We start from the raw sequence: 23,628 nt of genomic DNA on the forward strand, positions 1-23,628 counted from the left end.
CTTGACATGTTCTGTTTCTTTATTTGATATGGAAATAAATGTGAACAGGGGGGCATTCTAGATGGGAATGTAAACACTGGCTTCCTGTAGCCACCCTAATGTACACAATAGTGGCATTCAATAATATTTATGGCTCCTGCACCACTCTGTGCTACATTCTCATTCATCACTGTTCGAGGACCAACCAGCTCTAGGGTTATAATAAGCGCTAATATGGTTCAATGTTTTTAAACCTGTTAGAAATCTCAGTTAACCACATGAACCCTAGCCTCCCTATTCTGGGCATGTCATAATAGGCGAACATTCGGCGAAAATAGGAGATCTACAAGCTTGCAAAGTGTAGCATTGCGAGCTTGTAGATCTGGTATTTTCAGTTAAAGATTTGGTATAGAAGGACAAAAGGATGGGACCAAGTACAGTCGCCTGGGGGACCCTGGTCAATGAAGAATATAGGGTTTAAGTGGTTAAGTTCCCTTGTGCAAACATATACACCTTACGACATTAAATGCAACCGTTAAAGTAGATTCATATGAAGTGATTTATTACACAAAGAAAATTCCTATTACAAAGTTATCACTGAACATTTTGCAATAAATATGACCTCCATACCGTAGAGTCTCCATTGCAACTATACTGGATACTTGAAAAATGAAAGCGCTAAAAATAAAAAAAATTATACAAAGAAGAGTAAATGATGAACATTAACAAGGGTCACAAAACATACATAAAAGAAAAATGACAAACAGGTGGTTATGTAACGTTCTCCTTAGATGGACTTCCATATTAGGCTGGAACAACGTTGTGTATGTGTGTGTGTGTGTGTGTGTGTGTGTGTGTATATATAAATGTATATTGTTCCACACCAGTCAGACTCCAGAGAAGCTAAATCCAGAGTTCCTGTGCTTTCTTGTCACGTCAAGAGATACAAATCACTACCAGAGTAAAAGAGCAGCTTCTCCATTGTCAGCTCCACTCCATTTTCTTCCTGTCATTATATCTGTTCTGATTAAGAGAAGCATGCATTTGGGCCGACAAGGCTCCATATACAGAGAGAAGGTGTCCTCACCATGGCATGAAGAGGGGCCTGTGGGAAGAGCGCGTCCGGTCAGGACAACCAATAGATTATTTCTCTCTCTTTTTCTTTCCCTTTTCTCCAGTCCTTCCTACTTTCGCTCTCTTTCCTCATCTTTTCCCCCACCCTCCCCCCACGCACCCTCTTTCATTCTCCCCCTCCCATCTGCGGAGGGTCTTTAGGAGGGGTCTCCATTCGCCGGGGCCTGTTCGCTGGTAGATCCCTCACCCTCAGGGGGGGGCGAGCCCCCGGACTCACCTGGAAAAGAAACAGGGGAAATGTGTCAATCACAGAGCAAACAAAATTCAACACACACACACACACACACACACACACACACACCTGATTAATTAATTCCCTCATCTCTAATCCTAACCTTAACCATCACCACTACATGCTTAGCCCTAACCTTAACGTAATTCTAAACCTAAAGCTTGTCGCACACTACAGAAGTCTTAAAATCATTTTTTGCGGTCACCATGTCAACAGTCCGCTCATTCACTCCACGTCTGTCTCCTTGTAGACCTGTCTCTCTCTGCTATAGTGGTTGCGTGAGATTCCAGCCGTCCCACTGGAACAGTAGTGACATAATTATCCAGATTCAAAATCCTAAAAGTCAAACATGTTTGATATTATCGGGGCAACCTCGATGCATCTGTGAGCAGAACAGGAGCTTTAATATTGGATCTGTGAACCCCTGATACTACAGGATAATCTGAGCAGATAATCGGACATAAACACGCATACACACATGCATGGACACATACACACACACAATCAAGTTGGTTTGACAATGGCGCACAGCAGGCTATAAATCTGACTACATGAGAATCCTGAGGAAGGAACTTCAACTTCCTCCAGCAACACAACGTGAGACCACCGAAACAGTATTTCTTATCAACTAGATTTATTGCATTAAAATGCTAATACCCTAATAAATATTTTGGGAAACTTTTTTCAAAATCAAGAAAAAGCAGAAGAATCGAATAGATCCAATGACCATGATGGGAAACGCTTACTTCCCTCCATTGAGCTGTGTTGAAGCTTTTCTCTTCCAAGCTCTAAAACAAAAGAGAACTAGAGAAGAGGTACTGGGTGATAAAGCCCAGCAGGGGAAGCCAGGACAATCACAAGTGTGGTTACGGGTCATCAAAACAATCCATAGAAGGTTATACTCATCTGTATTGCTCAAGGTGTTGCTGTTGCTGTAGGCGCAATACACCTGCTGTGATCTGTCCACACTCAGCATGTGTGCAGTGCACTACGTACACTGTAAAAGCCTCACTGTCAGTTGAGTGGGTCACGCTGTCTGGGAATGTTAAGGTCATCGGTTCAACCATCACCTTACCCAGGCTACGTGTGGAAGTGTGCCTCAGCAAGAACACTTGACCCCTGACTTTTTTTTTTATGTTGGTGTGAATTGCCCACCTGCAGCTTTCAGGTCCATCTCTGCCATGTCTTTGCTCAGTTCACTGGTGCTGCCGGCCGGTGCGGCCTGCTCCCCTGCGATGTCGGGCACAGCGTTCCTGCGGCCCGTGCGATCACAGTTGATGAAGTCCGAGTATGACGTCGTCTCTACGTCCATCATCTGTCCATGACCAGCGCTCTCATTACACCTGCCAGAGAGGAGGGGGAGACGTTAGAAAAATAAACAATAATAAAATCATCTGGGCTGTCTTCCCTACAATGGCCAATGGTCTCATTGCATCATCACTATTTTGAGAGCAATCAACACAACGTGACAACTGTTATATATGAAGCAGAGGCTACTGAACACTCCATGTGTAATGTTGAGCTGCTATATGCCTAATTTTTACAAGCTCACAACACATCACACCATCATATGACAGAGTATAAATCAGTTCAAGAGTCAGGGCAACAGATCATGTTAAACCCAGAAAATTCAAAGAATGTGAAAACACAATCTATGTTCAAATTTGGCACTCATAAACAATAAATATGTTTTATAAATTAAACATTTCTAGATCCGCCCCACCCCCATATTTCCCATCCTCAAGATATCAGGAGTGAAAAATGCCCACCCTAGTAAACTCACCCAAGCTCTGTATGAACAGAAACATGAATAACATCATCAATATACATTTAATTTCACAGTTATAAAGGCTTCCAGAGCATTGTATAGCTGGTTTTGAATGCTATATTTAAAATGTAAGTATGGGCCAATATTGTACCAACTTCTGCCAAGTACAGGTATGTCAATACTGTTAAGCATAACTATTTGTGTTGTTGTTAAGGGACCAGCCAAAATGTACAGAAGGGGGTCCATGGAGGAAAATAGGGGAGGGTCATGCCTTTCTAATTTTAGTACAAGGGAGGGTCAGCTAATTTTACTTTGAATCCAAGGGAGGGTCATGCAATTTTGAATTGATAAACTAGTCTGTTTTTATATACATTTTTAGTACAGCAGAACAGTGGTCAATGACCCCTCTCTATTTCAAATGATACGAAGGATTCAAATCCAGTAACACCGTGGTCTATTTAGAATCAATGACGGTCGGTAACAAGCCATCAACGCACAGCAAGTGTGAACAACCCAATCTATTCAGCGTCTTAATGATGGTGGTTGAACAATTAAGCAACACTTCAGCAGGTGTTAGGCATATTAGAGAGATGCATTATCCCAATTTCCAACACAGAGATATCCTCTTTTAAGTGTTTTTGTTGCTCATAGAATAGAATTACATACACCAGGTAGGTTACAATGACAATTTATAACTGGATATTCATAATAATTTGAAGTAACTCTGTGCATGTGGTTAATTTGGATCTATATGGACAGTTGTGCATAGATGCCAGCCTAGCTCCACAAGTAAAACCAGAATCATCAGGCCATAATTGATAAGACTTAGACAGGGGCCATTTTCGAATTGCACAAGTACATGCAAGCACATGCGATTGATATGGGCACATTTCCTACTAATGATGACTCAACCAGGTAAACCGGTACAGTTTCCCTTGAAATTCTAACTCCCATTTCTGTGGAAGTATTTAAGGGAGGTTTTAGTGCATCAAGGTAAATACAGGCTTTTATTTGATGTATGATGAGGCATCAATGTTGTCAGTTACTTGGAAGTCGGATGTCTGACCCGGAGTCGGATGTCCGACTTCCAAGTAACTGACAACATTGATGCGTCATCATTACGTTACGAACCAAGTGCAGCCTAGTTATTTCCAACAGCTAAAAAAAAATCTATAATACCAGATACAGTATAATACCTTGTAAACAATCTTAGATTAGATGTAGGCCTATTTGAGAGTGCAGACTGGCATAACTGCTTTGACGCATGTCACATTAACGAGCGTCAACGAGCATCAGCTGACAACACCTCCCCTGTGCTTTAAACTGAAAGTGACTGGAGTCTGTTTAATCTCTCTCCAAAATATATATGATGGAAGACATGATTAATAATTACTGTGATTATGATAAGCTTTACATTTCGTATCATACACCATACAGTAAGAACTCCTATAACTTTCACCGGCAAAAAAAATAAAGAAAAGAGAAATAATTAAAAAAATATTACGATACACTATGACATCTTGACAATACCTATCGTCACATTTTAATACCACGATAGGCTATATCGTGGGACAATATATCGTGACACTCTTATAGGCGGTGAGGGTTAATCTTTTTTTTTTTAATCACTTGGGGAGGGTCATTGATATTTATTTTTAGTCAAAGGGAGGGTCATGGCATTTTAGATCAGGGCACATACATTTTCTCCAGGGGTACCCTTCTTTAAAATCGACCTGTCCCTAAGTACAACAAAATGTTTTTACTTCATCCACTATTGGTGTCATCATTGTACAAATACCATTTGGCTACCTTTACATCCATCTTTTCAGAACTTCTCATTTTAAGTTAATTCCATATAATGATATAATAAAAATAATTGATGTTGTCTATATATGGACTAGTATATTGACTGGTGTATAAACAACTGAAGTTGTCCATTATCTGTTGCCCTACCTTTGAAAGAGGCAGCTGAACGTGGAACGCACACAGAGTGGGCCACTTCAGCACCTCAGGAGCCCACTGTTGACAGAGTGAATTAATGAAAAAAAGGAACATCTATACTGTGGCTGGTCGTAATTACCATTTCTATTTCTATGCAGGGACTAATGGCCCTGCTGACATCTGTGCTAATTGGCCGTCCTAATTACAACAGAAAAAAACACAAAAAAAGCTGCTCCAAAACTACTGAGGCTCACATACTCTCTTCCCTCAACTGGACGGTTCCGTCACAAAAGGTAACTTGCAGTGCAAAAGGGCTTAGGGAGGAGGTGGACTGGTCAATAAAGAGAGCCACAGCGAACTGGCTTTAAACCTATTAAAGGGCTAGTATAGGAGGGGAGCCAGAGGGAGTCCCAGCGACAAGCAAATCGAGCTTCCATTAGCTATTCATTCCTCCTCTTCTTCCTGTTTCTCAGTCCATATTTAACTGGGTCATGGATCCTGCCAACCACTACACAGTAAAATCCTGAGTGTTAGTTTAACTCTGAGAGTGTACAAATGGAACCAAACGGACTGTAAAGGTCCATTTGGTTCCGTTTGCGCACTCCTGTGTGTTAAATGAACACTGAGGATTTTACAGTGTTAAGACTCTATACAGCTGGTGGTTCCTCTGAGAAAAGAGGAAGTGCAAAAAAAAAAAGAAAAACTAAAAAGCTGGTCCAGAAAAGAAGACACAGCGATTAAGAAACTAAATAAAATATAGTAAACAAAGAAAGAATAGATTAAAAGGAAGAAGAAAAGTTCATTAAGAAACAAGTGAAAGGACTGGAGAAAAATAAGTACTTGAAAAGGACAATCTGTTTCCAGCCAATAAGATCATCAAACTCCTCGGCGCAGCTGTCCTGCACATACAGTACGTCATCACTGATGACCTGGCCTGAACATCTCCCTCATGGCCTGGCACAGGTTCGGGAACCTGGACTGTTAATTCAATTTAATTAACACGTGTCTCTGGAGCATGATAACAGCATCCAACGCCAATTTAAGCTAAACTAAATACATCTGCTGATAAACAATGGAATACAGCTCAACCCGTCCCCTCAACTTGACCTTGAAGGAAACGATAGGAGAGACGGAAAGCGATAGAGCAGTGGACATTTTCTGGATCAGGGCCCACTTGAAAATCAAGTGGGCCCTGATCTTTTCAGAGCATGTTTAATTTAATGATCAAGCAATTGATTGTGATCTGTGTACTTTCCTATGTATAGCTATAACAATGAAAACAATTAGTTCTGTGTTTTAAAGAAAAAATACCATGACATTCTTTTTTTACATTAATTATTTGTATATTATATCATAAAAATGTTATTTGGGGGCCCACTTGAATATCCTCACGGCCTACCAGTGGGCCCCGGCCCACAGGTTGATAATCACTGCGATAGAGAGGCAGGAGGACTTAAAACAGAACTGGCAGCAGCTGCAAAAATGACACAGTGACCCAGGGCCAATCGGTTCCCAAACACTATGCTTCCATTCCACCAGTATCATAAAGCTAAATGTTATCATAAACCATAAAGATCCCACAATTGTTTTCCCTCTCTCTCTCCGTTATGTTTGAGCACACCATGCTGAAGAGGAAGTGCCCAGGGTCATTCACTGATAGGGGGGGTTAGGCAATGCAGCTGTACCGTCACTGTTGGAGAATATGAAAAAGTTATTGGCCTGCACACAGCCTTTAAACATCTCTAGGTAAAAGCGCTGCCTCAGGAAATGTCAAACAGCAATGGCCTAATAGCGTTTCCCCGAATGTCCCTACCACAAAACAAGCACAGCACTGTATTCCCGAATCCCAACGCTGCAGATGGTAGTGTTTTCTTTTTTTTCTTTTTACATACAATGCAATGTCAATACGCCGGATTTAGCAAGAATGCTAATTTTCATCTGTAGTCCCCATACAGAAAACAAAACAAGGAACATTACAAAAAGAGGTACAAACAGAAGAGGAAAAAGCAACAGTAAAAAAGGCCTAGTTTTTGATCGTTGGTTGGATTGCCATCTACTGTAGCTTGCTATTCTGTATACCCATTAGAAAGCTAAGTCACTGTGGGAGGCCAATTTCATAACATGCATAGTACAAAAAAAAACTAAATCATAACAAATGTAACTAGGCTAGTCTCAACAATTGCCATAATTAGGCCTACATTGTTCCATGTCCAGATCAGAACCATGCTCCAACAAGTAAAACCTTACTTAAATGACCCCATGGACCAAGTTTCTGTTTCCACCTCAGACAAACAATGAGAAACAAACATCACAGCACATAGCACAGCCGGTCTACTTCAGCAGGGACTGTGTGTGCCATATTATGCTCCACTTGCTCCATTCCAGTGGCCCAGTTGTTATGTTGCTTATGGGAGCTTTATCTAATTGCCATTCTCCTGTTTAATTAGTTGGCTTGCCCGTGCAAGTGGATCAGATCCTACCGTGAGATCATTAACAGGTTTCCATGGAGGGATGAGGATGATAATGATGATGATGGTGTTAAGTTCTCCTCTCTTCACCATGTGTTTACCCTGGCCTAGACTCTGCCTGAATGCACTCTTCTGCCTGGTCTCAGCTGCAGAGGGAAGGGTTTAATGATGCCACTTGCTAAAACCATGTTAGTCCTTGTATGAGCAAAGCTCTGCAAGATAATGAACGTGTTTGTGTTGCACTGAGGTCATGAGGCAGGTTGTTTTAGTTGCTGTTGGACTGCTGATATTTATGCAATGCAAATGAAGATGTAAAGTGACATGGGAGAGTGACACTAGTGACCTTCTGTCAAGCAAGTCACTGGTCAAATTGTGTGGGGACATTTGTTAATTGTTGAGTGGAAAAGCAATGAATAACCTTCCCCTTCACCACAGTATTGTATAAGGCCAGGAGCTTATCCAAGTTTCCCGGGTTCTATGGCCCCGTCTAGACTGGCAGCCAAATCCAGCCTAAATCAGATCTATGCCATATCCAGATTGGAATCCGGTTTGTTTTATGAAGTCTGAACAGAGACAGGTCATATGGAATCCGATTTTTACAAATCCGACTTGAGCCACATTCAGAGGTGGTTTCAAATCGGATTCAAATCTGATTTCTAGGATTTCTAGGAGGATGCGATTCAGTCTGAACACAGTAATCTGCTCTAACCACCCAAGTCGCATATCAAACTGTCCAAAACATCACTTGCAGCACAACCCCAGCGCCACTGACGTCATTACAGAGCGCAAGAATTGATTCACGAGAGCGCAAGGGGTGTAATGAAAACAAAACAATAGTGCAGCACACGTTTTACAGAAGAAATGGCGAGCAGCATTCAGTGGACAGATAGAGAAATTCAATGTCTCCTAGCACTTTGGGAGGGTGCCTCAGTACAAGCGAAACTTGTAGGAATGTACAGGATCAAGGCAATATATGAAGACATGTCTCGCGGCATGGCAGAAAATGTGTTCACAAGGTCCTAAAAGTCATGACATCATGACTCCTACGTCGTTACCGCAGCAACCAAAGCAGATATGTCGAAGCAGAGCAGCTTTGGGTTGGCGTTGTTTAAATCAGTCTAAACACACAGATCTGTGACAGATCCGATCACTTGCAAATGCAGTGTGAACAGACAGGGCAAAAGATCGGATTTGAGAAATAAATTGGATTTGATTGGATTTGACTGCAGTCTAAACAGGGCCTATGTTTCCCGCTTACAACCCTAAGGTAAGCGGGGAACATAGAACCCGCAGAACATAGGGATGACCCCATAAGGCCTATTCGGAGTGATTTTTATCCAGACCAGTGCCAAAGCAGCATTGCTGTCTTTTGTTGTGTGGAATGGCTGGGAAATAATATGATTTGGGGTATGACCATTCATTTCACTCACCTTGAACAGCCTAATACATTCAGAAAACTATCACTTTAATGTAATACTGCCTTTAAGACCAGTAAAAGACCAGATGATTTAACCTTATCATCTAGCTCTGCTGGTAGACATTTTCTCTTTAAGAGATTTGTTCGATTGCAAGAACATGCAAGGGTGCCTTAAGTCAGTCACAAGTTCCTGACTGAAATAGTAGCACATAATAATCGCATCATGATAAATTATGATACGCTTCCTTCCCTAATGTTCCAGATAATAAGAGAAGGGTGTCTTTATGTGAAAAGGCCAGTGTGTGTATAGGGAAGGTAACCCGACACAGCTGCAGCTGTAAACACTATCACAGGATAAATGTCACAGGTGTGCATTTTCACTCCAGACAATAACAATTCAATCACTGCAGTTCGGGTGGTGAGTTGAACTCAAGTTTAGCCGTGCTTCTCATTCTCTCCTTTCCCCTTGCCTGGTTTCTCTCTTCTCCCTCTGGCACTATACTGTATGTGCTGACTGTTTGCAATGCAGGGATCCACTTTACATGGGAAAACACCACTCGATTATTTCATGGAATTTAAATGCCAGGCAATTTCCCTATTCTCAAGGAAGCAGCTGTGTCACCTGTTCAAATCTTCAAATAACACACTGTAACAGCATAATCCCATTGTGAAAGTAATCAAAGGTGAATTAGAACAACAGCCTGGAGGATGCCTTGATGGTATTTACTGTATGTATGAGAGTGAGCGGTGGTCAGGTCGGCCAAGGCGACATGTAACAGGAGAGCTTTTGGCCTTGTGAAATTAGGCACAAAAGCCTGTGCGATCACTGAGGGAATATGACTCAGCACTGCCACTTTCACCGGGCCCATTAGGGAGACAAGCTCACTCCCATCCCGCCAGAGCCTTTTAAGCCTGATTTGTGCGTAATAAACTCACATTATCTGCAATAACCCACACAAAGATTGACTTCCTTGCTGATGTTGAAGTCCATTAGTGCCATCTTCTTCCAAGCAATTAAAAGTCAGTCAACTAATTTCACATCATGTGTTGACATGGCAAAAAGCCTTCACATGAATGGGCCTCATGTGTTTCTCTTAGCAACACACTAGTCCGTTGGGCTTTTAATCCAGGGTTCTTGTTGAGTGCTCTCATCCTCTGAGGTTTCCCACAATCTGAAATACCAAAATTCCCTCCCAAAAATAAGGCTGGTAAGGCCTTGATCTTTAACGCCTTTAACCCAATTTCAAAGATGTTTTCTGTGTACAACCATGATCACAATTCTAGAACGTCTGGCACTGTGGTCAAATAATACCTCAGCTTGCTACTTCAGCATAAAATGTTTAGCATTTAAAAAAAAACAGTGGTGTTTTTTTAGAAAGAGGAAATGAGTGAAGAAAGAGCCAGGCTTACCCAAATGTTCACACTTGAATCATCCACCACTGAATGCCCAGAAGCCCAACAATGTTGCAGATCCCTGACTGTGTGTACAGACAAACGTCCATTTAGACCCTCCAAAGACAAGTGTTGCACACTGAGAGCAGCCAGGCACAGTGCTTTCACGTTGCCCCCTCCCCTGCTTTTTCCCTGCCTCTCAACCTTCCCAGTCAGACCGGGTCTGGACACTGTCTATTCACATGATGTCAGCAGCTGCTTGCAGGACTGCCAGCCCACTTCAAACACAAGGGAGTTGTGTTTCCTCCGCAAGATTAGCATTGTTGTTCTACGAAGCCCTTCCTTTCATAAATAAATAAAACCCTGTCCATTCAGTGCCAGTGTATATTTGCCCCATATATCCTTCCTCTTTTTATGAGGCCCAGGCCGCCTGTAAGGGCCTAATTTCTCCTGGGGAAGTGAGTAGAACAACTTGCGAAGCAACTAGCTTGCTCTTTTCGCAGTCACGGGTTGCTTGCGCCGGTGCCGTGAAACCTTTGCCTGACGGGTAGAGGTGCATACAGGCATCTTTGTCAGGTTTAATTTAGAAGGAGTTACGGAAGAGGATTCACCATCTCCCTCTCAGCTGCTTCAGACCGTTGTCTCGTACGATAGATCTCAGGCCAACTCTCCTCTTGCAGAAACTGCCACATTTTCACAGATAATGTCATACACTCAAAAGCAGATACTGAGAATGAACAGTCAACAGTGCCACTCACATGTAATTGCCATCCTAATTATCCATCAAGCAAGTGAGCTCCTCTGCCCAAAGGCTTATCAAATCAGCAGGAGGGGCCAGAGATAAGAAGCCTGGCCGAGGCTATTAGCATCAACTACAGAGTAGAAGCGTGGCAAGAGTACTGATGCATAAAACAAAATATCTTCTTGGGCAAGGTTGCTTCACTCGAAAGCCACAGTGGAATCAAAAATCAATCTCACTTAGACAGATAATCTTGGCAGCCACACAGAGAAACAGCTGAGTATAGTGACTCTCCACTTCACAAATCAGAACCTCTGGTGGTCAATATGGAATTCCTTTTGCACCTCATGGCCGATGTGCCATTATATCCTGCTGAGGGATTGCCAGCAGTGTGATGGTGGTGCCATCTCTAGGAAACCCAACCCATCAAACTAATCCTGGTTTACCTGCAGGTCAAGGTTAACCACTTCAGCCAAATATACTTAGTCTAATGGGAAATAGCTAAAATAGCTGATTTAAAAGCTCACAACATTTCACGATGCAATGCATTGTGAGCTTGTAGATTGACTTTACGTCTTTTGGAAGAAAATGGGGGAGGAATTCTTAATTATTTTGATTTTGGAAATTCTCCCAAAAAATACATACTATTGTTATGAATCTGCATGGTAAAATAGTAAATCATAGAGACGGAAAGACCCTTACTCAATCATTGATTGTAAGTTGACTAATACAAATAATGTATAACAATCAAGTACATCCTAACACTCATTGTTTAGTTCAATGTAGAGGCAAACAATACAGCAATAAGAATCATGTTCCCTTTTGTTAGACCTGTTCACTTGGCAACAGACGGGCCAATCAACACCAGCGCATGTGGTGTGAAAACTAATGTATCATAACAACGGTTTGCCTTTCACAAAATATGAAGACAAACCACAATATACAGTCATCAGATTACCAATCCCTGAAGACAGCAGAATTATGAATACGTGCTGTGTTGAATTCTGTTTTGGGTCCATCTATGGAGACAAAAGAACTGTGAGCCAACTGCTTTTAGAATAAAGCGGGTTGAGCCCTTCTTTCTAAAATGACTCTACTGCAGAAACATGCCGAGCCCAGCCCCAGGCTATAGGGAATCCCCTTGTGACACACACACACACACACACACACACACACACACACACACACACACACACACACCCCTTGTGTGACACACACACACACACACAAACACACACACACACACACACACACACAGCTGAGTCAGGAGCAGGTGTCTCGACTGGACTCCATAATGAGATGGTGATCACGTTCAAGAAATAAAAAATCCCTGCCATCTTCATTTCCAAACAGCGTAGCAACTTTTAGATTGGAAGATCTGGCAGGGGCAATGTTCTGAAAACAAATGTGTTGCAGATTTTTATCATTCTTTTATAATTTTGCTTGTATAAATACTACCACACAAATGGATAGTTAAATGTCACCCGAGTCCTTTGCTTAAAAGAATCAACCAAAAGATGTTGCCATGATGTTTGCCATGACAAAATCTCCAAACAGTTATTCTCTTGTGCATGTTAGAGCAAATTTACCGTCATGTCAAGATAGGTTGGGGGCACACACATTTACAATCCTTATTGTTCTTATAGTTATCTTGGCATACATTGTATTGCTGCTGTTAGCAATGTCTTGCAGAACATGCCACACCATTTATTTTGCTGATTGTACCTGTATGAGCAAGTGACAAATAAACCACTCTTGATTCTTGATATAATTATATTACCAGTAAGACTCCCTAATCGGGAGATAAGCGACCGTAGGTCACATGTATACAGAGCTGTTGGTGTGTGTGTGTGTGTGTGGTGTGGGAGAGAGAGTGTGTTTATAGGGGAAAGGAGGGATTGTTTGTGGGGGGCAAGCCCCCGAGTTACGGCATTTTATGTGAGCTGCAGTGGCAGGGGGTCCTCCACTGGGGGCGCCACCACTTTTGCATCCGTTCTGGAGCACCAGGAGTGGGTGGTCCCCGGGAATGCCCCGTGAGCAGCCCCGTTGGGGTGGTCATTTGGTAATTTGTCCACATGTGCTCATTTTTTACACTTGGGGGTCCCCGAGGCAGCTGGGGGTCCCTGGAGCTCCGGGGGTCCTTGGAGGGTGTAGTTTGGCAGGTAAGGAGTGTGTGTGCAAAATGTGGCATGGATCGGGGCAATGGGTGCGGAGATATGAGCAGGGCAAAAGTGTGACGTGTGTGACGGAGTGACGGAGTGACGGACGGACACCTGGAGCAGCTTTCTGTAGTAAGTGCGACCTACGGTCGCAATAATACTGTTGTCCCCTTTAGTTGTTTTGGGGGTATGTGTCACTGTACATCTGCAAATATGTGAAATTTGTCCTCTGCGTTTAACCACAAACCGAATACCTTCTGATTACCAGACGGCCTCTCTACCCACTTTTGAAAGTATTTAATTTCCAACGTATTTCCTAGTGAAACAGGAGCTGTGTGCGTCTCAGCCAATCACAGTGATGGGGTGGGTTGAAACGCAAGGAGCAACCGCCAGACACTGTACAGATGAACGTCTTTTACCCAGCTATGAGCACTGATTTTGGGCATGATGAATACCATGACCCGTCTGGATGTCACGTCAGTTCACAAAGTAGTCTAGCAGGATGTGTATAGTGTCTCGCAGGATGAATCATAGCTCTGTGTGGAAGATTGATTGACAGCCTCACACAATGAAATGCCATAAGCTGGTACAGAACAAATATGTAGGATATCTTTTTGAATTATCATCTCAGTAACTTGTCTTGCAAAAGAATCTCTCTAATAATAGACGGGTGGATGTCATGACTGATATTATTGGTTAAAATTGGTTAGTACTTGCTGATGTACTGTAACTCAACCTTTATTTATAAAGCACATTACAATGACCAAGGTTTACCAAAGTGCTCAATTAAAAACAAACAATCAAGAACATAAAAAAAAGATTCAAACAAGGAGAATTAAAAGAAACAAACAAAACATTATGCAACTGGAATATACAAAAGGGACAAAAAAAACGACATTGCAGCAGTATACAGTAAAGGCCAGTGTTTATGCATTCAAATAGAGTTAAAGGCCAGGGGAAATGGGTTTAAGTAAGGATTTAAAAACCTCTGGTGACTGAGCAGAATAAATGTGTAGGGGCAAGGTGTTCCAGAGCCTGGGGCCGGCTTCCGCAAAGGCTCAGTCACCTCTGGTCTTGTGCCTAGTTCTGGGCACAACTAGAATCGACTGGTCAGCCGACCTCGTGGCTCTGGTTGGGGTGTGAGGCCATGGGGCAACAGCAAGCCACCGCTACTACTAACGCATTACACATTCACCATCCGACTGCCCATTCACCATGAGTGCTCAGGCTCTCCATTTAGGGCTTTAAAAACAAACTATAAAATCTTAGTTCTAAAATGGACCGGGAGCCAGTGGAGTGAGGCGAGGAGTCGAGGTCGGACTGGGGTGATGTGTTCATGCTTTTTCTTACCAGAAAGGAGGCAAGCATCTGCATTCTGCACAACGCCTAAGAGCCGACTGGTCGATGCCTACATAGAGGAACTTGCAGTAATCAAGCCTCGAAGATATAAAGGCATGGATTACCCTCTCTAGGTTGCTGGGGTAAAATAGGCCTTTATCCTGGCCAAAAGCCTAAGCTGGAAGAAACTAGTTTAGACAACAGAACTGATCTGTAGATTATGTTTGTCAAATGTGAAATTGCCATCAAAAGTCACACTAAGGTTCTTGACTGATGAGTGGATCACAGTGATGTTAGAGCTTAGGGGGCCAAGAGAGTTGATGGAAGAGACTGAATCATGACCAAAAATGAGTAACTCTTGTGTGTGTTAAGAAATTGGTGTCCATCCAGATCCATCTGTAAAGCAATCAGCTGGAACGAATCAATCGAGGCTGAACGAATCAATGCTGTTTGCTTTTACTGTTTGATGTAAGCACACATGCCATATTTGTTTTGCGGGAAGTAATCAAGATGGATTATTGATATAAAAATACAAAAGATTTTATTTTATTTTAATTTTTGGGGCATATATTGTTGTCCCATCATGACCGCAGTTATGCTGTAAAAAAAAAACGTATTTAGATCTCTGACTTTGCTCTGTGTCTGGGTAAGAGATGGAAGACCTGGCATGACACTTTAATTTATGAGAATAGACCACAGCCTGCTCCAAGCCATCCAAACTTATCATTGTAATTGTGGGTGTAAGAAAAACATTAATATATATATAAGGCCCATACCAGTGTTACTACATGTCATTGTCAACATCGGTCACATACTTTCCATAAACCGCAACCATTTTTACTAAAATTGCTTTAATGTTTAGATGTCGTCTTTGTTTAAATTGTGTTAATAATCACTAAACGTTACAGAAAACCTTTATCATTAAAAGCCCTCTTCAAGATATAATGCGAGTTTGAAATGTAGCACTTCATTGCACGTGGTACCACGGCATCCCGCCAGTCTTTTGAGCAAGAGCTCGCCCATGCATAGATGTGCACGTACGTACCCGTGAAAGTGCGTCTACCTCTCGTATCTATCAAAAGACAACCAAAAACAACACTCTTACCAACGCTTAAAAAATCTGCCGAGAGTCAACAGCAAGGGCGCCGATAACGTGGGTGCCCGGGGGCACAAGCACCCACTATGGGTGAGGAGCACCCACTGGGTGCTGGTCAAAAAAAAAAAAAAAAAAGTTTTTTTTTTAATTTATTTTTCAAAATCAGATCGCCTGGTTCAGATCGCCACTGAACAACCGAATTAACCGAAATAAAGTTACAAAACCCCCCCAAAAAAGTCAATTATCCGACCAAAACCCGCAAAATTCTTCGCGCAGGCGCAAATGGGGCGCGCGTGCATGTGTGCCTTGTTGGGCACCCGCTAGAGCTTATAAATATCGGCGCCCCTGGTCTACAGCGTGAATTAACATAGGAATGACCCTGGCTGGATGCATTTCAATGATCCATTGTGTGACCTGTTAAGTACTGAAGGTGTAGGCATAGCTGTTCTGAAGCAGTCCAAAGAGAACGTTTGGCTGATGAATTCACTAAATTAGGATGTCTGCAAGGTAAAAACTAGTTATTTCCTAGTTTCCTACAATTTATGCACTTGTAAACCTAAGTAAAATTAATCACACATTAAAGTAAAATGCATGCGCGTGTGCACGCAACGTCATTAAAATAGCATCCCACCAGTTAAAAGATCACCACTACAACACTGCTTGTAAGGAACAATTTTTCCAGGTGTACAGTTTTTCCTCTATAGTGATAAAAAAATAAAAAATAAATAAAGGCCAGATCTATATAGAGGCCGCAGGAAAAAAAACTAAACGTTTGTTGTTGTTAAAAGGTTCAAATATTTGCTTATTTCTTTTCGGCTCACTACTCACGAGAATTTGCACTTTTCTAGCCATATGGTTTAGAGAGAATGGGTCTGTGTGTGTGTGTGTGCATGTATATGTGTTGTGCAAATTATCAGATACAGTAGGAAACGAGCATGTTGGGGGCACCAGCGACCGTGAGAGAGAGAAGAGCTTCCTGCAGCAACAATAACAGCTGACAGTGAGAACAATAAATCAGTGGCCATTTACTGTACAGTAAATGGCCACTGCCTACATTTTGGTTGTAAATTAACCATAAAGTGTGTGTGTGTGTGTGTGTGTGTGTGTGTGTGTGTGTGTGTGTGTGTGTGTGTGTGTGTGTGTGTGTGTGTGTGTGTGTGTGTGTGTGTGTGTGTGTGTGTGTGTGTGTGTACTGTATATATATATAGTATCTAATGTGAAGCGTTTTTGAAGATCACCATTTCCATTTGGCAAAGGAGACAGGTAGGGAGGTAGTACTTTGGTGAGACTACAAGTGGGTGGTGAAAAAGCATTTGTAATGTCCACAGATATACAGCTCTTTTAGGACTTATTTAATACAATTGTATTATGTTATGGGATTAAAATAAATCTGGATATGGCTTGGGTATGATAATACCCAAGATAATGATCATTATTTAGTGGAAAATAGGCATGTGGCATTCCAACTTAAAAACTTGTAAAGTGTTTTCCCCACACCGTTTCAACATGAATGGCAGTGAATGACGTTAAACAATCGAATCATTTGGACCCACACAGGAGCCAGTTGGGAACAGCATGGCTCAGCCATGCCAGCCTTTGACATCAGTCATCTATGACGACAGGCGCTGGTCGGTCCAACAGTCACTCACACACCCACACACACTCTTATTGATGACTAGCCTCCCAGAGAGCCAAGCCATAAAATGTAGGGTGAGATCTACCATATTCACTGCATAGTGCATAGGCCTACACTGGATTGTTTATGACCCATCTTTCTCTATAGGCTGTACACACAATGGAGACTGAACAAGACCCATGGGCTGGCCAGAAGCAGCATGAGGGAGAGGACAAGATAGGACAAAATAGGACAGGACAGAGAGGGAGGGATCATACACGACAGCCGACAACAGAGAGGAGAGGAGAGGGAAAGGAATGCATGCTTATTTATTGAGCTGGCTAAATAAGGCAATATAACAAGCTTCGCTGTTTAGATTCCCTTTTTTTTTTAAGAACTCAGGGGACACGCAAAAGGTCTTCCTAGGCTAAGCTATACTGCATAACCCAATTTGTAACAGAACAACTGGTTTGGCAAAGCCTTTTCTAGTCTGCACCACCTGTTATAGGGGATTTGTTCGCATATACGAATACATAACTGGACCCATGAGAAAACTGCACTTACCAGGGCATAAACTGCATTACTCCCTTATCTCACTGACACAGCTTGTCGTCGTTCCCAGTAGTCAATTTTAAATAATAAAAAGTATATATGGTATCTGAGCAGACTACTGTAGTGCCTGTACTGAGAGTGATTCCAGAGGAGGCCTCGGTTTGGCTGACACACTCGCCAAGTAATTCCACTCAACTGCATCATCACGCTCTTCTCCCACAAGTCTAGGAAGACGTGGGCGTCATGTGATTTGATTTGCTGAGTTGAGAGGACAAAACAGCGCATACATACATACTGTAACCTTCCCTAATGGCAAACATTCAGAAGGGAGCGGCAATTACCGCAGGTCGCTTCAGTCCTAGAAAGTGGAACCAACCATGAAGTGGGACACAGCACAAACCATACGGACCTTGATGTCTATCTAACCTATGTAAATACACAGTAAAGTCCTCAGTCTAAATGTAGAGTACAAATGCAGCCAAATGATCCTGTAAGGGTCCATTTGATTACATTTGTGCACTCTGAGTTACAAATGTATAAATGAACACTGATTATTTTAAAGTGTACTAGAATTAGTTAGTATACTGTGAAATGCTATAAGCTGCAGAACAAATATGTAGGATCTTTCTGATTACAATCTCAGTAACTTGCATAAACATTTCTAATAATAGCATACACTATGAACAGTGTTTTGAGCCTGAACTGTAGGCAAGGTTCCTCTGCGTATATCCCAGATTAATTCAACTGTCAAAGATCGGTTCATTAGTTCTCATGAGCTGCTTCCAATCAGCCTGGTTCATTATTTACCCATTATTTGCTCTTCCCAGTGATTCTTCCAATCCAATGCATAACTTAGATGTCTACAAGATAAAATGAGATTGAATAACACCAAAAAGATTGTTTTACTTTCTTCATAATGAAAAAGACCATTACTGACACCTTGTTGAGAACCATAACAAGAAAGGTTTGCAGACCATGTGCCATTAAATATGTAGGAACAATTTAGAGAACTGGTTAAAGCATTTTCTGAAAACGAACTACGCTATGCTTTGGAAAATGGTTGACTCATGTCAGTGAGTTTGTAGTCTATACATGCCAGACCACCGGTATGGTCCTGACAAAACAGTTTCATTCTGATTGACAAAAATGTGTTGTAATGCCCTGTGAGACATTTGGGTGTATGAGCCCTTTCTGTCAGCCAGACACTAACAAGAAGCTTAGGGTGATGGCACTCACTATTTCCTCATAAGCAGCCCAAGGAACTAAAAACAGTGGAGCCAAAGTCTCTACATACAGGGCAAGGAATGTGGTTAGGGGCCGATATATTTTAGTTGACAGAAAGCACGGCCCACAAAATAAGTAAACCCATGATTACAGAGGGAGGAATACTGTACAAGAATATACTTGGCACAGAATGTTCACATAATTTTTTATGTTTTACCAGTAGTAGGGGCTACTGTAGGTTGTAGCATCAACAACTATCTACTGTTTTATAAATGTATTTAAAATCTGACATCAGTGGACAGAAAGCTAGCCTAATTCTGGACATTATCCTGGCCATCTGCCCAAGGGAGGTGAACTTATTCTGAGAATAGACTGCTATTTTTATCTCAAACTGTATTAATGTGCCACCTTTATCATGGAAGGGTCCAGCTGGCTCAGGTGATCATTAAATGACAAATTGGATGGAGACATTCGGTGTCTGCTGGAATACCATCATGTCGTGTCAGTAAGAGGACATTTTATTTAGGATTGACAGTGGAAGATGTTAAATGGCAAACTTGACTGGCAAAAAAAAAGATCTGATGACTGCAAGGGGAAAAACAACTGACTGACAACAACAACAGAAAACAGCAGACCGCCAACCCCCATCCACTGAATGTTGTGGCAGTGCAGGGATATAAGGGTCTTAATGTTCTCAGGGCTAATAATGTCGTTGTTGGCAGCTCTCAGCAAGCAGCAGATATGACTTCCATTTAGTGAACGAGCTGAAGTAGGAGGCTGGCATTGTTGAAAGTGTTAATGCAGCACTGCAGATAACTGGACTCGCATGACCTCAATATATAAGTTCTAACCACTTTCTACCTGCAAAGTCTCCCTCACAGCTAATGTTAGGTGAGCAAATGATATAGAATTCAAGTAAGTAGTCCACAAAGACCAGCTGTAATAATAGTGAAGATGTGCAAATGTTCACTCCTTCAAAAAAAGGTTGAGAGATCAGTGCCCTCTTCAAATGACTTTTATTACGGAGACAGTTAAAATTGTAATGGATAATTTATACTTTGTTGCATACTTGGCACACCCTTTTTGACAAATATAACTCAACCAACGTGAAATTTGACATAGGGAATTAGGGATGGGCAATTAACTAAAAATATATCAAAACCGATATTTAGAACCAATAACCAACTTAATCTTGCTTGTGTATATGTGTATGTATATATATATATATATATATATATATATATATATATACACACACATTTCCTGTATATCAACGAATCGATAGACAAATATTCTAATCAATTTTTTCATAATCAACTACATTGATTAGTCTGATTAACCATGTATTATACTTTGTTGTACAATGGTGGTGTACAAAAATGTGAAAATGGACGATTTTCAACACGTGAGCATGTAGAGCTGCTATTTTTATTAATCGTTCATTAAAGGAGCAGACCACTCACCAAAAAGTCCCCCACCCTTCTGTGTTGCCTAGAAAAGGATAATTGATTGAGGTCATGTGATCAGTTACATACGCAGGGTGTACTTTTGGCTCCGCCCCTTCCGCAAAAAAGTACACCCTGCGTATGTCACTTATCACATGACCTCAATCAATTTTCCAGTTCTAGGCAACATACTGGAGGGGGAGGGGGACTTTATTCTTATTTCCACACAACAGCTCTAAGGTGTATTAAAGACATAGTTCAATGTTGAAAATGAGTGGTCTTCCCCTTTAATCGTAATCGAGGCAAAAGTTTGAAATAATCTGTGATATTGATTTGAAGTCATACCGCCCAACCCTAATTTGACACTTTTTTCAGTTGAAAATCAATCACATTTATTGGTCGAAAGGGATTTTTCTGCAAAGTATACGTTAGACTTAAAGCTGCACTATGCAACTTTTTTTTTATTAACCACTGAGCAATAGAAATTTAATTTTTACCTTCAAAATTTGTGTCAAACCATAAACAGGATCGTGTCAAAGGTCATGTCTCAACAGCAGGGATTGGGGAAATACAACCACTCCAAGTGTAGAAGTTATATTGTATGAACATACTCTACCACACAGAGTGGACAAAATAACATTGTATTCACCCCAGAAAATTACATAATAAGAGCTTTAAGAGGGACACAGAATAAGGAAAATATAAGAGATAATCCATCAGAACACTTCTCCAGCACAGGCATGTATGATATTGGGTATAGGGGGTTTCTTTTTTGGCAGTGCAGAATATACACAGAAGACACAATTTCATCAAAAGTCAATGAGATGTCTGAACCACTGGAGGCAGCAACGTGCTGTGATTTTCCATTAAAAAAAAGCATATTATCCACAATAATGACAAGATTTTGATCAAACAGGCTTTTTTCATTGTAGTATTGCAAACTGCATAGCCCACCATGCTCTAGGCAAGACATTTCTATTCAAAGAAATGTCAACCATGTCTTTTAATATTTTTATATAGCCCAGCTACCTAATTGTTTCCTAAAAGTTACTGCCTTCACAACCCTAAACCAAGGATGCGTTGTCTGTCTGTCACTTTTAGATTCTGTCTGCAAGAAACAATAATTTCGGAGACAACTACCCCAAGCCATTTTTTCCCAATTTAGGCTATACTGTACGCCTATGTTAGTTCTGTATGGACCAGAGCTGGGTGAACAAGAACTGTGTGAACAAGAACATCCCATATTTGGCTCCACACCAGCCAGCTGAGAAACACTGGTCTACATTAGCACGCCACTTATACACAACATAGTTACCAGTTCCAAATTTGGCTACATGTTCAGAGTAGGTTTACATAATGAACACAATATATTGACTACAACAATTGCTACAATGCAACAGGTTGCAAATACAGACAGACATTTTTAAATATGGCTGTGTAGATACTCAGGCCTGTAAATAATGTCTCCCCAATAATGTACTCCTCATGAGTTCTATTAGCTCTCCATATAGTGTATCTTGGGCCCAGTTTACATTTTACAATTTGGGCTGAAATGAATTGAGCAGCAATACAAACATGCTTGACAATATTTTTCAGCCATTGTCTTAAGCTTGGGGGAAATGTAACAATCCTGTTTGTTCACCGTTAACCACACTGAAAGAAAGCAGGGGAGTGAAGAGTGAAGCCAATGTTTATTTCCACCAGTGCCCATGGCAGGCAGGTTGGCATCTACCCAATAACACTGGCATGGTGGGGGGCCCTCTCTCTCTCCATCTCCACCCACCCACCCACCCACCCACAGAGTACATGCATAGTCTTACATTAAATAGGCCTATTGACATATCTTTACCCAGAAATACAGGAATCACGTACATAGTAATATCCTTATGTTAATGTATCCATTTGTGTAGGATTATACTGTGTATATGCTTTCATTCAGTAGTCGGAATACTGTATAAGATAGCCTATAGTACACCATAACCCAGTGTGAGATAAAGTTCATTGTTTATTGGGTGTTGGTTGTCGGGTGGTGGTTTATAGAAAGCAAAAACATCATTAGAGATTTGAAAAATCTAGAAAATCTAATGTAATGCAGGCCTATTGAGGCCATTCTATTAACACTTAAATGTGGTGGGATGGACATGCATGACTGACAGCTTCTGTAACATTATGGGCAAAATTAATAAATGCATTGTCACACACGTAGCTATTTTTAAAAATGACATGGATTTCATAATACTTCATAATTCCATTGCGAAAAGGTTCGATAATGACGTTATATCGTGGTTGAAATGTGTTCACAGTTTATCAACGAAAACTGCATTGTCCGATCATCACACTGACTGGTAAAATAAGATTCGTGACTGTACAGCTCCCTGCGGATTTAACACCTAACACCAGTTGTTACGTCCGTCCACACATACACCACTTACATACACACATACACCTATACATACACATACACGCATGTTGTTCTGCAGCACATACATTTGCAATATTGTAACAAAAGATCGGGACTAACCTTGATTCGTTCGCCTCCGTTTATCCACTTGTAATGTAAGAACATGAATCGCCCAAATAAGTTTCCAGACACTAGAGCAAAACGTCGAAGGGAAAACTATAGTGGCAACTAAGGCGATATCCACCGTTAATATGCTACGAGGAGTGTTTGGAGAGCAGGGATGTCTCTCTGGAAACAAAAAGGTTACGTCTTCGAACAGCTGTTTCCAAAATGGAGTTGGCCAGCTCACAGCCAATCAGATTCCACCTCAGGATTCTCGTCTCGTATTCTGACTATTTTATTTTTTATTATTAGCCCAATTAATTCATATAAAATATAAAATACGTCTTGACAACGTCAATCTTTTTCGTTCCCCTTTCAAAAGTCATCAACTAGGATACATAATTGTTCATCCACAAAACATAAACTACTCAAATAGGCTACTGTTCGTGTGTGTGTGTGTGTGTGTGTGTGTGTGTGTGTGTGTGTGTGCGTGCGTGCGTGTGTGTGTGTGTGTGTGTGTGCACCCGCGCGCGTGCGTGCGTGTGTGGGGGGTACTTCTCCAGTGCTGGAAAATCATGCTGGTGTTGTCAGGTGCCATAATGCTCGTTTTCAATAAACTATTGCAG

At 41.4% G+C, this 23,628-nt stretch overlaps 1 protein-coding gene across 3 annotated transcripts; it reads right to left on the reverse strand.

Moving 5' to 3' along the window:
• Positions 1 to 59: 59 nt before the first annotated feature.
• Positions 60 to 23,210, reverse strand: pkig (protein kinase (cAMP-dependent, catalytic) inhibitor gamma). 3 transcript variants are annotated; one of them, XM_084068925.1, is made up of 3 exons: positions 10,350 to 10,468; positions 2,501 to 2,688; positions 60 to 1,330 (listed from the first exon to the last, which is right to left on the reverse strand). In XM_084068925.1, exons 2-3 carry the CDS (start codon positions 2,658 to 2,660, stop codon positions 1,251 to 1,253), a joined length of 240 nt encoding a protein of 79 aa, XP_083925051.1. In that variant the 5' UTR covers positions 2,661 to 2,688; positions 10,350 to 10,468; the 3' UTR covers positions 60 to 1,250. The 3 variants fall into 3 exon arrangements, with proteins under 3 accessions (XP_083925051.1, XP_083925052.1, XP_083925050.1); XM_084068926.1 differs by lacking the exon at positions 10,350 to 10,468 and adding an exon at positions 5,067 to 5,117; XM_084068924.1 differs by lacking the exon at positions 10,350 to 10,468 and adding an exon at positions 23,021 to 23,210 and having other exon boundaries at positions 113 to 1,330.
• Positions 23,211 to 23,628: the final 418 nt, after the last annotated feature.

The sequence above is a fragment of the Gymnoscopelus microlampas genome, assembly GCF_963454915.1.
Source record: "Gymnoscopelus microlampas genome assembly, chromosome: 10".
NCBI lineage: Eukaryota > Metazoa > Chordata > Actinopteri > Myctophiformes > Myctophidae > Gymnoscopelus > Gymnoscopelus microlampas.